Source organism: Bombina bombina, chromosome 3 (assembly GCF_027579735.1).
Source record: "Bombina bombina isolate aBomBom1 chromosome 3, aBomBom1.pri, whole genome shotgun sequence".
Taxonomy (NCBI): Eukaryota; Metazoa; Chordata; class Amphibia; order Anura; family Bombinatoridae; genus Bombina; species Bombina bombina.
Window position 1 is genome coordinate 1061055014 of NC_069501.1, and position 12741 is coordinate 1061067754.

At 38.4% G+C, this 12741-nt stretch overlaps 1 protein-coding gene across 2 annotated transcripts in view; it reads left to right on the top strand.

Annotated features, from left to right (window-relative positions):
- The window catches only part of RARG (retinoic acid receptor gamma), a 431518-nt gene that overhangs the window by 168117 nt on the left and 250660 nt on the right, over positions 1 to 12741 (top strand). For both annotated transcript variants that reach the window (XM_053708315.1, XM_053708316.1), the window contains exon 2: positions 8319 to 8671. In XM_053708315.1, the coding sequence (XP_053564290.1) occupies positions 8479 to 8671 (193 nt within the window). In that variant the 5' untranslated portion in view covers positions 8319 to 8478. The remainder of the gene's footprint in view (positions 1 to 8318; positions 8672 to 12741) is intronic.

Sequence of the window (12741 nt, forward strand, 5' to 3'; positions counted from 1 at the left end):
AGCCAAAAAAGAAATAAATATTCTTATAGTTCACCATAAATCTTGTCCTCTGTTATTTACCATATAATTGTCATCCACATCCATGTGAGGTGTTTTTTAGTACACTAATATTGTTAAAACATATAATATGACCTGTGTGGAAATGGCCCAAAAAAGGTAATATTATCCTGTTTATGACATATTTTTGTACTATAACTCACATCCACAATAGTTGTTTCTGAAGGGTACATATAGTAATATTCACTTCTAAGATGTAAATCAATGTATCTCACATCCAATATAAATTGACACATTGGTATATATAGTAGTGATGTTACTGATAGGGTGGGCATTATCAGGTGTTTTAAGTCTGCAGGTGAGAGGTTGTGGTGTCTGTGATTGGTTTGACACAATTGCAAAGAGGCAGCCTTCAAGAAGGTCTTAGAAATTATCATATAAACCATCCTAGGTTTTGCTTTAAACTAAGAATACCAAGAGAACAAAGCAAGTGTTCTAATTAAATCTTAAGGTAGTTTTAAATAACATGCCCTATTTAAAAGAAGAAGGTTTTCTTTGGACTTGAATGTCCCTTTATATATTTTGGCATCAGTGCCAATTGTGTTAGCATTAGAATAAATTACACTCCAGTGGGTTCTAAAGAGATGAAGGTAATACAATTTACAGTAAATAAGCAAGTATATGTCCACAATGTGATAAAGTACCTACAAGCTCAATCCATTTGATTATGTTGTGGCTTTAAACTATTTCAAATACACAAATAAACCTTCAAAAAGCAATATCATAGTATACTGTCCCATTAACCTTGAGATGCTGCTTAAATGTATGTGTTTGTTAAGGCTTCCAGGGAGTTACGTTGGTTTTTTAGTCAGTGCAAGGGTTCCTGCGCCTGCAATTTGTGGCGAGATGAGAATGGAGTAGATTTTCTGAAATCTGCGCGCGTAAGTCCTTACGCTGTATATTGGATAACAAATTGCGTGTAGTTCTATGTTAGTCTATGGGTAAAAAAAAATACGGCCGAAGGGTGAAATATATGCGCGTAACTTGTATGCTACGCCGTATATGTAATACCAAAATTGCACAAAATCTGGCGGCGGTGGCTTTTGCGGGCAACGCTGCATATTGGATCGGTCTCCCGATGTTAAGTGTGGTTGTGCTCCTGCAGACAACAGTTTAACTCTTTGTCTACTCAGTAGCATGCTTGTGCCATTCAGGTCAGAAGAATGCAGCTCTACAAGTTTTTGGTGTGAATATTATTTTTATTAGCTTGACCAAGGTACAGAATAGAAAACCCTTTCCTGCAGTTCCGTTAACCCCTCCTCTGCACCTAGAAGTATGTTGCAGTTGCATGGGATTCCTGTACAGCACATTGAATTTCTTACATTTTTCTTAGAGATCCAATCCCTCCTTGCTATGCAACTTAAAATAACTATTTTTCTTTCTATTTTTCTTTCTTAACCAATAAGTTGAAAAGTTTATGGTGAGCAGTTTTTTTAAAGTGTTCTCAAAATGCATTATTGTATTATTCACAATATTCTTACATTTGAAATGATTTCTAGTGAGTTGATTTAGCTGCTAATCAGCTGATTATTTTACCTGTGCTCTAGTTCAGATATCCACAAAATAGGAGGCTTGAGTACAGGTTTGAAAACCAGTGGTTTAAAGGACCAGTGATTTGGCTAAATAAATGCTATTATTGCAAGGTCTGGTGTCTTCCTGGTAATGTGGTGCAGGGAAAAATGTGTGTTATTTACAGACACTCAAATAGGAACTTTTCCAGTTTTTAACGCCCTCCTACAACTTGTTTTTTTTTTTCTGCCCCCGTAGTCTCTGCTACAACACACACTATGCAGTATTCATTTTGTAAAGGGACACAGAAAAAAAATGCCCTAGAGGGCTGCATTAGGCCCCTGGGCCGTAAAGTTGGACAGGGTTGCTAGGGAGGGCTGCAACACACATTTGGAACTTGGAAGAAAAAAGTTGTGGACACTCCCATGGCAATTTAGTTCAGTGGCAATGACCAAACAGTATATTTCTGTGTTCCGCAGAATTCCAGGAAAAAGCAGAGAGCGCAGACAGAGACTGCAGGAAGAGTTAAACAGAGTTTTTTTTCTGTGAAAAAGCTGGTTATAGGGGCACAATAGAGGCAGCATTCTTGTTGGTTGATGTCATACAAAAAGCAACTAGTATTTAACTGCAGATACCAGAAATGCCTTGTCATAGTGCTATTTTACAACCATGTCCCTGGTTAAACTAAATAAAAATGCTTAAATATAAGATTTGCTTTTGATGCCCTGAGCAAATAGAATATATAGATAATAAAACTTAGAATTTATAGATAACAGAAAATAAAAAATGAGATTGAGGTGGGCATCTGTGATTAGGTATAAGTAATTAATATAAAAAATTAAACCTCTTAAAATGCTTACGTTTGAAAGCATGGAAGGGGTTTGCTATTATAAAGAAGATAGAATGTGCTTTAGTTAGAACTTGATCCTCTGAAGAAAGAGGGAGGAGAACAGCAAAGTGTAGAAAGTTTAAGAAATGCTATAGATTGAGTGAGAGAGGAGGGATATGGAAAAAAAAAAGAGAGCCAGGGAAGGAAATAGCAAGGGGGGAGGGTGCGGGTGACAGACAGGGTAGGGGGGAGCTTAAGGACGGCACAGGGACAGAGCAAGCCTGTTGTGAGTTAGTAGTGCGGTTTTGAGTTCCATGTGGAATATTTGAGCTCAGTTTCTGCCCTCGGGGTGGTACAGCCAAAGCTGCAGCTCAGTGGGAGCCAAGCCTGCCCCAGCGCTGGCAGCGAGAACATAAGCGCTATTTATCTCACAGCCCAAAAAGACTCCTGATTTAAATCATATGGTGCGTGCGGCACACATTTCCACCGAGTCTGGACACTGCTCAAAAACAGGGGGAAAAACACACAGAAAGCAGATCCACACCCTGTTCTCTCATTCAGCTGCCGCCACTGCCGGGATTTAACCCTTTCAGTGGTGTCTGCAGGGCAGGGGTTAATATGATGATGCTCTGCAGAGTAGCGGGAATGGGAGAAATGTGCAACCATAAGAATTTGATTATATTATGGTAAATTTGATTAGATTTGCTAGAAGTTAGCTTTAGTAGAGAAAGGCCTTAAATGGCAATGCACTGTAGCTCTGACATTGGATTAAAATACTAATTGTAATAAAAAACATTTTTTTTGCTCTCAGGAATGAAAGGGGTTAATTAAGTGATGTCACAAACATTTCTAACAACCCTATTGATGTCTGGTTATAAAAAAATAATTTATGAAATAACCTTGTGGTCTAAAGAGTGTGCCCAACAGTGAACAGGTTAAAAAGGTAATGCCCGTCTTATGTGAGTGTACACTGGGTGTAACATGTTAATGGGACAGTCTACACCAGAAATGTAATTGTTTTAAAAGATAGATAATCCCTTTATTACCCATTCCCTAATTTTGCACAACCAACACTGTTATATTAATACACATTTTACCTCTGTGATTATCTTATATCTTAGCCTCTGCAAACTGCCCCCTTATTTCAGTTCTTTTGACAGTCTTACATTTTGGCCAATCAGTGCTGACTCCTAGGTAACTCCACGTGGGTGAGCACAGTGTTATCTATATGACACACGTGAACTAACACCCTCTAGTGGTGAAAAACTGTCAAAATGCATTCAGATAAGAGGTGGTCTTCAATGTCTAAGAAATTTGCATGAGAACAAAGCAAAATTGGTGATAAAAGTAAATTGGAAAGTTGTTTAAAATAACATGCCCTATATAAATCATGAAAGTTTATTTTGAACTAGACTGTCCCTTTAATGCTTCCTTCATCTCACTTAAAATCATGTCCCGTCCTTTACCAAGAATACAAGTGGACGCTGCTCTGTATGGGGTAAATGCTATCATTCCTTGCAAGTAGTGCTCTAACTAGGTTCATAGCAAATAAATGTTTCTAATCTTAAAAAAACAAACATTTTCTGGAATATCATTTTTCTATTTTGTGTCATACTTGACCTACGTTCTCAATAGTTCTATGGCTTCATATAATGTATTAGCAGATACTCTTTATGTGGACGTCTGTTCCACATACCGACCACCCTTTTGCTATAGTAGTTCTTTTTTGCATTATTTTTCATACTCTTCGTGTGTTTAAACATTGATAAATAATGCTTTTATGCATTGTGTTAAGGGGTATGTGCCCCCCAAAAAATTCCAATTTACTTCTATTATCAAATTTGCTTTGTTTCCATGGTATTTTTTGTTAAAGAGATACTTAGGTAAGTATTTGGAGCAATACATGTCAGGAAATAATGCTGCCACCTAGTGCTCTTGCAAATGAATAGCATTCTTGCAAAACTGCTGCAATATAGGGCTCCAGACATGGGCAGGCTTCTAAGCTTACAATCTCTTGTTTTCAACAAAAGATACCAAAAGAACAAAAAATGATAATAGAGGATAATTAGAAAGTTGTTTAAAATTGCATGTTCTATCTGAATTACAAAATACATTTTTGGGTTTTATATCCCTTTAAATCATTTTTACAGTTGTTTTAAGTGCATTCAAACATGGTAAGCTTTAGAGAAGTATCTGCTGTTTCTCCAGTTTAGTGCTGTGTTTTCAGTAAAGTGCATTTATGATACATTACTTATGGACAACTTTCCTATTTACTTATTTTATCAAATTTACTTCATTCTCTTGTTATCCTTTGCTTAAAGTGAAGGTCGATTTTCATGTGAAAGTGCCCGTTTTTTTAAAAAATTCATGAAAATTGACATTTCAGCCGTTTTTTAAAAAATATACTTACCTCTTCTTCTTGAAGCCGCTCCAGTGCTTCACCAGCCCGTCACAAGCTTCTTCATACGTCAGCAATGACGATTCCGGCATCCTCTAATCACGGCTCCCCCCCGGAGTGATTGCGGTTTCGTCATTGCTGGGTAAGTAAACCAGGAAGAAGCAGGCGGAGCATCGTTTCAGAACGGCGATCCAGCGTTTTAGAAGAACAAGGTAAATATTTTCAAAATACGGTGCTATGTCAATTTTCATGAATGAAAGTGCCTGTTTTTAATTAATTTTTTTTAATAGTTTTTTAAAAACCGGGCACTTTCACATGAAAATTGACCTTCATTTTAAGGAACAATGGCAGCTAGCTGAACGCATCTAGTTAATCTCGACAAATGTGTGCAGGCACCAATCAGCAGCATCTCCCACTAGTGCAAGATATGTGCGCATTCTTTTGCAAAAAGGAATACCAAGAAAACAATGCGCGTTTAAAAACATAAGTGCATTTAAAAGGGTCTTAAAATGACATGCTCTACCTGAATCATGCAAGCATAATTTGGACTTTCCTAACCCATTAAATGCATTTTTTTAATACAAAATGTATGTTTGAAAAATATTTTAATAAAATTGCAATTAAAATCACAATTATTTCATCAAAAAATACTTGTTTTTTTCTATACTGCACAGACCTAATATATATATGGTGTATCTGCCTGTGTATTCAGGTTGATGAACAGTTCCATTATAAATCTGCTTTTACATTTTTTTGGATTGGCTGGGCTGAAATGATTGTTCAGAATGGCACTTACTACAAAAGAGAACTAGAGAATATCATGTTATCACTAGTGACTGCTAGTTACAGTTTCCACTTTTATGTTGAAATATTTGTTTTTATTGTGCCTAATGTGAAAACAGCTTTAAGGAATTCTAAACCCACATGTTTTTCTTTCTTTCATGATTCAGATAGTACATGCAATTTTAAGCAACTTTCTAATTTACTCCTATTATCTATGTTTCTTTGTTCTCTTGCTATCTTTATTTAAAAAGCTGGAATGTAAGCTTAGGAGTCGGACCATTTTTGGTTCAGAACCTGCATTATGCTTGCTTATTGGTATCTAAAATAGGCCGGCTCCTAAGCTTTACATTCCTGCTTTTAAAAAAGATAGCAAGTGAACGAAGAAACATTGATAATAGGAGTAAATTAGAAAGTTGCTTAAAGGGACACTGAACCCAATCTTTTTCTTTCTTGATTCAGGTAGAGCATGCCATTTTAAGCAACTTTCTAATTTACTCCTATTATCAAAATTTCTTCATTCTCTTGGTATCTTGATTTGAAATGCAAAAATGTAAGTTTAGATGCCGGCCCATTTTTGGTGAACAACCTGGGTTGTCCTTGCTGATTGGTGGATAAATTCATCCACCAATAAAAAAGTGCTATCCAGAGTTCTGAGCCAAAAAAAGCTTAGATGCCTTCTTTTTCAAATAAAGATAGCAAGAGAACGAAGAAAAATTGATAATAGAAGTAAATTAGAAAATTGCTTAAAATTGCATGCTCTATCTGAATCACGAAAGAAAAAAATTGGGTTCAGTGTCCCTTTAAGATTGCATGCTCTACCTGAATCATGAAAGAAAAAATGTGGGTTTAGTGTCCCTCTAATAGTATTGCTTCAAATTGACAGACCTGGGTGGCTTCTACAAATGTTTAAAACAAAACATATCTATCAAATGATGGCAATGCATAACATTTGTTTATGTACAATAGGTGGTTTGCTATTTAGATATTTATATTTCATCCATTTTTACTATTCATTTAGTTAATCTTTTTATTTTAACTGGTTATATATTCCAAATTCTAAAATCAAATATTTTGTTCATAATTATTACCTGCCATTAATATGTTGTTTGTTTCATATTTCTGGGAAGTTACTGATGGGCCTGGCTGTCTGGAGGGCAGATTGACATCACAATGTTGAAAATCAACTCTTTGGGAATTTATGGCACCTAAAAGTATTTTTAGTCAAAATAAATAGTTATAACGTTGCAATAGGGAATAAAGAAGATCTAATTGGAGGGTTTAAATAGAGTTCTGTGCACAGTTTAAACACAAAGTATAATAATTTGCATATAGAAGTTTGCTGTAAACACATTCCAGCTGTGTCTATAATGCACAAATAGTCTGTTTTGCTACATTACATCATTATGAAAAGAAGAACTTCTATCAGTATTACTGCATGTTTGGTATATTTATGCAATCTGCAGGTTGGTGGTTTGATTCCTAGTTCAGGTTATTTATCTTTTACATAAGTTTTATTTATCTACTGCTATGTGGCATTATGAAAAAATGCTATCAACGTAGCTGTAAAACAAGTTAGGTCATGGCTAATGTGTATGTCTTGTTCAGTTCCTGGCTCATGAAGTTTGCATTTTATTAAATATCTCATGTACCTTTGCTATGTGACATCATTATCAAATGGAAAATTATATTCAAGTGTGCTGTAAGACAGGTACGCTAAGGTCAAATAATGTCATCTTTACTGAAAGCTGATGGTTTAAATCCCAGTGCAGTTATAACCAAATATAAATGTGTTTGTTCTGAATCTAGAACACTGTTTAATGATGTCATTGATGATTTTAAGTGTGTTGTAAAAAGGTATATAAGTGATATCAGCTTTTCTACATTGCAACAAGTAGTTATATTGGTAATAGATTGCACCCACAGAAGTGTCCTATAACCTGGAGCTCAGAACAAATGGGGTGCACATCTCCTGTCACAATCAGCTACCTCAGAGTCCGCTAGGAATTAACCACAAAAATAAACACTGGTTAAAGGGACGTTAAACACTAAATAAATGCTAAATAGAATAATGTATTCAAAGCAAAGATTAACCTGAAGATAATATGTTGATTTTTTTTAGTTTTGTTTTTTGTTTGTTTTAATTATATGAGTCTTTTTATATTGGAAAAAAATAGGTAGAAATGTTAGTCCCCACAAAGCAACATGTGATGCCATGTTATAACCTAAGTTTCCTTATCTGTAGAGCAAAATTGGTTACAATTATAAATGGATCACTGGAGTGTGCAACAAGCTAAATCTGCAGAAGCAAGGGGACAAAATAAATAATGGTATCACAATGTTGTTGCGAATAATTAAACGTTTTGTATTACAATCTCAAAGTATGTAATGTCAGTTCAAATATTCTGGTAGTGCTGCCCAGTACATGGGCTGTTCAACCAGTCTTGCTTGAGTGGAGTTTATTACCAACCTTTGAATGCATTTTCTAAGAAGGCTGCATTTCTCTAGAACACCTTCACACGTGCACATTTTAAGCAGTTGTTAGAAGAAAGCAAAAAAATTAATTCTGGAGGTGACTTGACAGGGTGTTTGGGTTTACCCTCTCTTAGACCAAAAGGAGTGATTTAACTCCTTGTTTGCCTATGTGTTCAGTTCACGCAAGGGTTAAAAATCTACTGCAGTGGTATTATTTAGTAGTGTCACTTTTCTTGATAAAGAATTAACATATTTTCTATTTATTTTCAGGAAGGGATGTGACAGACCACAGTAATCATTTTGGGCACAAGTTAACTACTTGCCTTGATTTGCCAAAACTTCATTATGGATTAATGGCTGAATAACTCTGCATGAAGAAAGTACACAAAAGAAGAGCAAAACATAGCAAAGAGCGTGGCTAATAACAATAATGGCAAACAGCAGCAAAGAGCGTATTTGCGGGCCAGGTGCACCCCTTGGACATGTGAATGGTTTCCCCCCAGCTGTTTACCCATTTGCTTTTAGTAGCGGAATACGGAGTTCTCCTCCCTTCGAAGTGCTTGCCAATGGAGGTTTCTTTAGAGGTTTCCCTACTGACCTTCCCAAGGAGATGGCTTCTCTATGTGAGTATGAATATAAATATTCATGTGTTCATCTTCCTAGCTGCTGTAAGAAAAAAACATCCCATTTTTTTTTTCTTCTGTTATGTGTGATCAGTCCACGGGTCATCATTACTTCTGGGATATAACTCCTCCCCAACAGGAAATGCAAGAGGATTCACCCAGCAGAGCTGCATATAGCTCCTCCCCTCTACGTCAGTCCCAGTCATTCTCTTGCACCCAACGACTAGATAGGATGTGTGAGAGGACTATGGTGATTATACTTAGTTTTTATGACTTCAATCAAAAGTTTGTTATTTTACAATAGCACCGGAGCGTGTTATTACTTCTCTGGCAGAGTTTGAGGAAGAATCTACCAGAGTTTTTTACTATGATTTTAACCGGAGTAGTTAAGATCATATTGCTGTTCTCGGCCATCTGAGGGAGGTAAAAGCTTCAGATCAGGGGACAGCGGGCAGATGAATCTGCATTGAGGTATGTAGCAGTTTTTATTTTCTGAATGGAATTGATGAGAAAATCCTGCCATACCGTTATAATGACATGTATGTATACACTTCAGTATTCTGGGGATGGTATTTCACCGGAACTACTCTGTTAAAAGTCACTAATCCTTTTAATAGGTATTTATCATGTTAAACGTTTTTGCTGGAATGTAGAATCGTTTACATTTCTGAGGTACTGAGTGAATAAATATTTGGGCATTATTTTCCACTTGGCAGTTGTTTGGTTTTAATTGTGACAGTTTCGTTTCTCTTCACTGCTGTGTGTGAGGGGGAGGGGCCGTTTTTGGCGCTCTTTGCTACGCATCAAAAAATTCCAGTCAGTTACTCTTATATTTCCTGCATGATCCGGTTCATCTCTGACAGATCTCAGGGGCTTCAAACTTCTTTGGAGGGAGGTAGATTCTCTCAGCAGAGCTGTGAGAATTTTATATTGACTGTGAATAAAAACGTTGCTCTGTAATTTTTATGTCAAATTTAATTATTGTTATTTTTCTAATGGGAACAAACCTTTGCTAAAAGTTGTGTTGTTTTAAAGTTTGATGCTATAACTGTTTTTCAGTTCATTATTTCAACTGTCATTTAATCGTTTAGTACCTCTTTGAGGCACAGTACGTTTTTGCTAAAAAAGATTATAACCAAGTTGCAAGTTTATTGCTAGTGTGTTAAACATGTCTGACTCAGAGGAAGATATCTGTGTCATTTGTTCCAATGCCAAGGTGGAGCCCAATAGAAATTTATGTACTAACTGTATTGATGCTACTTTAAATAAAAGTCAATCTGTACAATTTGAACAAATTTCACCAAACAGCGAGGGGAGAGTTATGCCGACTAACTCGCCTCACGCGGCAGTACCTGCATCTCCCGCCCGGGAGGTGCGTGATATTATGGCGCCTAGTACATCTGGGCGGCCATTACAGATAACATTACAAGATATGGCTACTGTTATGACTGAAGTTTTGTCTAAATTACCAGAACTAAGAGGCAAGCGTGATCACTCTGGGGTGAGAACAGAGTGCGCTGACAATACTAGGGCCATGTCTGATACTGCGTCACAGCTTGCAGAGCATGAGGACGGAGAGCTTCATTCTGTAGGTGACGGTTCTGATCCAAACAGATTGGATTCAGATATTTCAAATTTTAAATTTAAATTGGAGAACCTCCGTGTATTACTAGGGGAGGTCTTAGCAGCTCTCAATGATTGTAACACCGTTGCAATACCAGAGAAACTGTGTAGGTTGGATAAATACTTTGCGGTACCGGCGAGTACTGACGTTTTTCCTATACCTAAGAGACTAACTGAAATTGTTACTAAGGAGTGGGATAGACCCGGTGTGCCGTTCTCACCCCCTCCAATATTTAGAAAGATGTTTCCAATAGACACCACCACTCGGGACTTATGGCAAACGGTCCCTAAGGTGGAGGGAGCAGTTTCTACTTTAGCTAAGCGTACCACTATCCCGGTGGAGGATAGCTGTGCTTTTTCAGATCCAATGGATAAAAAATTAGAGGGTTACCTTAAGAAAATGTTTGTTCAACAAGGTTTTATATTGCAACCCCTTGCATGTATCGCGCCGATTACGGCTGCGGCAGCATTTTGGATTGAGTCTCTGGAAGAGAACCTTAGTTCATCTACGCTAGACGACATTACGGACAGGCTTAGAGTCCTTAAACTAGCTAATTCATTCATTTCGGAGGCCGTAGTACATTTAACCAAACTTACGGCTAAGAACTCAGGATTCGCCATACAGGCACGTAGGGCGCTGTGGCTAAAATCCTGGTCAGCTGATGTTACTTCTAAGTCCAAATTACTTAATATACCTTTCAAGGGGCAGTCTTTATTTGGGCCCGGTTTGAAAGAAATTATCGCTGACATTACAGGAGGTAAGGGCCACGCCCTACCTCAAGACAAAGCCAAAGCTAAGGCTAGACAGTCTAATTTTCGTCCCTTTCGGAATTTCAAAACAGGAGCAGCATCAACCTCCACTGCACCAAAACAGGAGGGAGCTGTTGCTCGTTACAGGCAAGGCTGGAAGCCTAACCAGTCCTGGAACAAGAGCAAGCAGGCCAGGAAACCTGCTGCTGCCCCAAAGACAGCATGAACCGAGAGCCCCCGATCCGGGACCGGATCTAGTGGGGGGCAGACTTTCTCTCTTCGCCCAGGCCTGGGCAAGAGATGTTCAGGATCCCTGGGCGCTAGAGATCATATCTCAGGGATACCTTCTAGACTTCAAATTATCTCCCCCAAGAGGGAGATTTCATCTGTCAAGGTTGTCAACAAACCAGATAAAGAAAGAAGCGTTTCTACGCTGTGTACAAGATCTGTTATTAATGGGAGTGATCCATCCGGTTCCGCGGTCGGAACAAGGACAAGGGTTCTACTCAAACCTGTTTGTGGTTCCCAAAAAAGAGGGAACTTTCAGGCCAATCTTAGATTTAAAGATTCTAAACAAATTCCTAAGAGTTCCATCGTTCAAAATGGAAACTATTCGGACAATCTTACCCATGATCCAAAAGGGTCAGTACATGACCACAGTGGATTTAAAAGATGCTTACCTTCACATACCGATTCACAAAGATCATCACCGGTATCTAAGGTTTGCCTTCTTAGACAGGCACTACCAGTTTGTAGCTCTTCCATTCGGATTGGCTACGGCTCCAAGAATCTTCACAAAGGTTCTGGGTGCCCTTCTGGCGGTACTAAGACCGCGAGGGATTTCGGTAGCTCCGTACCTAGACGACATTCTAATACAAGCTTCAAGCTTTCAAACTGCCAAGTCTCATACAGAGTTAGTTCTGGCATTTCTAAGGTCGCATGGATGGAAAGTGAACGAAAAGAAGAGTTCTCTTTTTCCTCTCACAAGAGTTCCATTCTTGGGGACTCTTATAGATTCTGTAGAAATGAAGATTTACCTGACAGAAGACAGGTTAACAAAGCTTCAAAATGCATGCCGTGTCCTTCATTCCATTCAACACCCGTCAGTAGCTCAATGCATGGAGGTGATCGGCTTAATGGTAGCGGCAATGGACATAGTACCTTTTGCACGCCTACACCTCAGACCGCTGCAATTGTGCATGCTAAGTCAGTGGAATGGGGATTACTCAGATTTGTCCCCTACTCTGAATCTGAATCAAGAGACCAGAAATTCTCTTCTATGGTGGCTTTATCGGCCACACCTGTCCAGGGGGATGCCATTCAGCAGGCCAGACTGGACAATTGTAACAACAGACGCCAGCCTACTAGGTTGGGGCGCTGTCTGGAATTCTCTGAAGGCTCAGGGACTATGGAATCAGGAGGAGAGTCTCCTTCCAATAAACATCCTGGAATTGAGAGCAGTTCTCAATGCCCTTCTGGCTTGGCCCCAATTAACAACTCGGGGGTTCATCAGGTTTCAGTCGGACAACATCACGACTGTAGCTTACATCAACCATCAGGGAGGGACAAGAAGCTCCCTAGCAATGATGGAAGTATCAAAGATAATTCGCTGGGCAGAGTCTCACTCTTGCCACCTGTCAGCAATCCACATCCCGGGAGTGGAAAACTGGGAGGCGGATTTCTTGAGTCGCCAGACT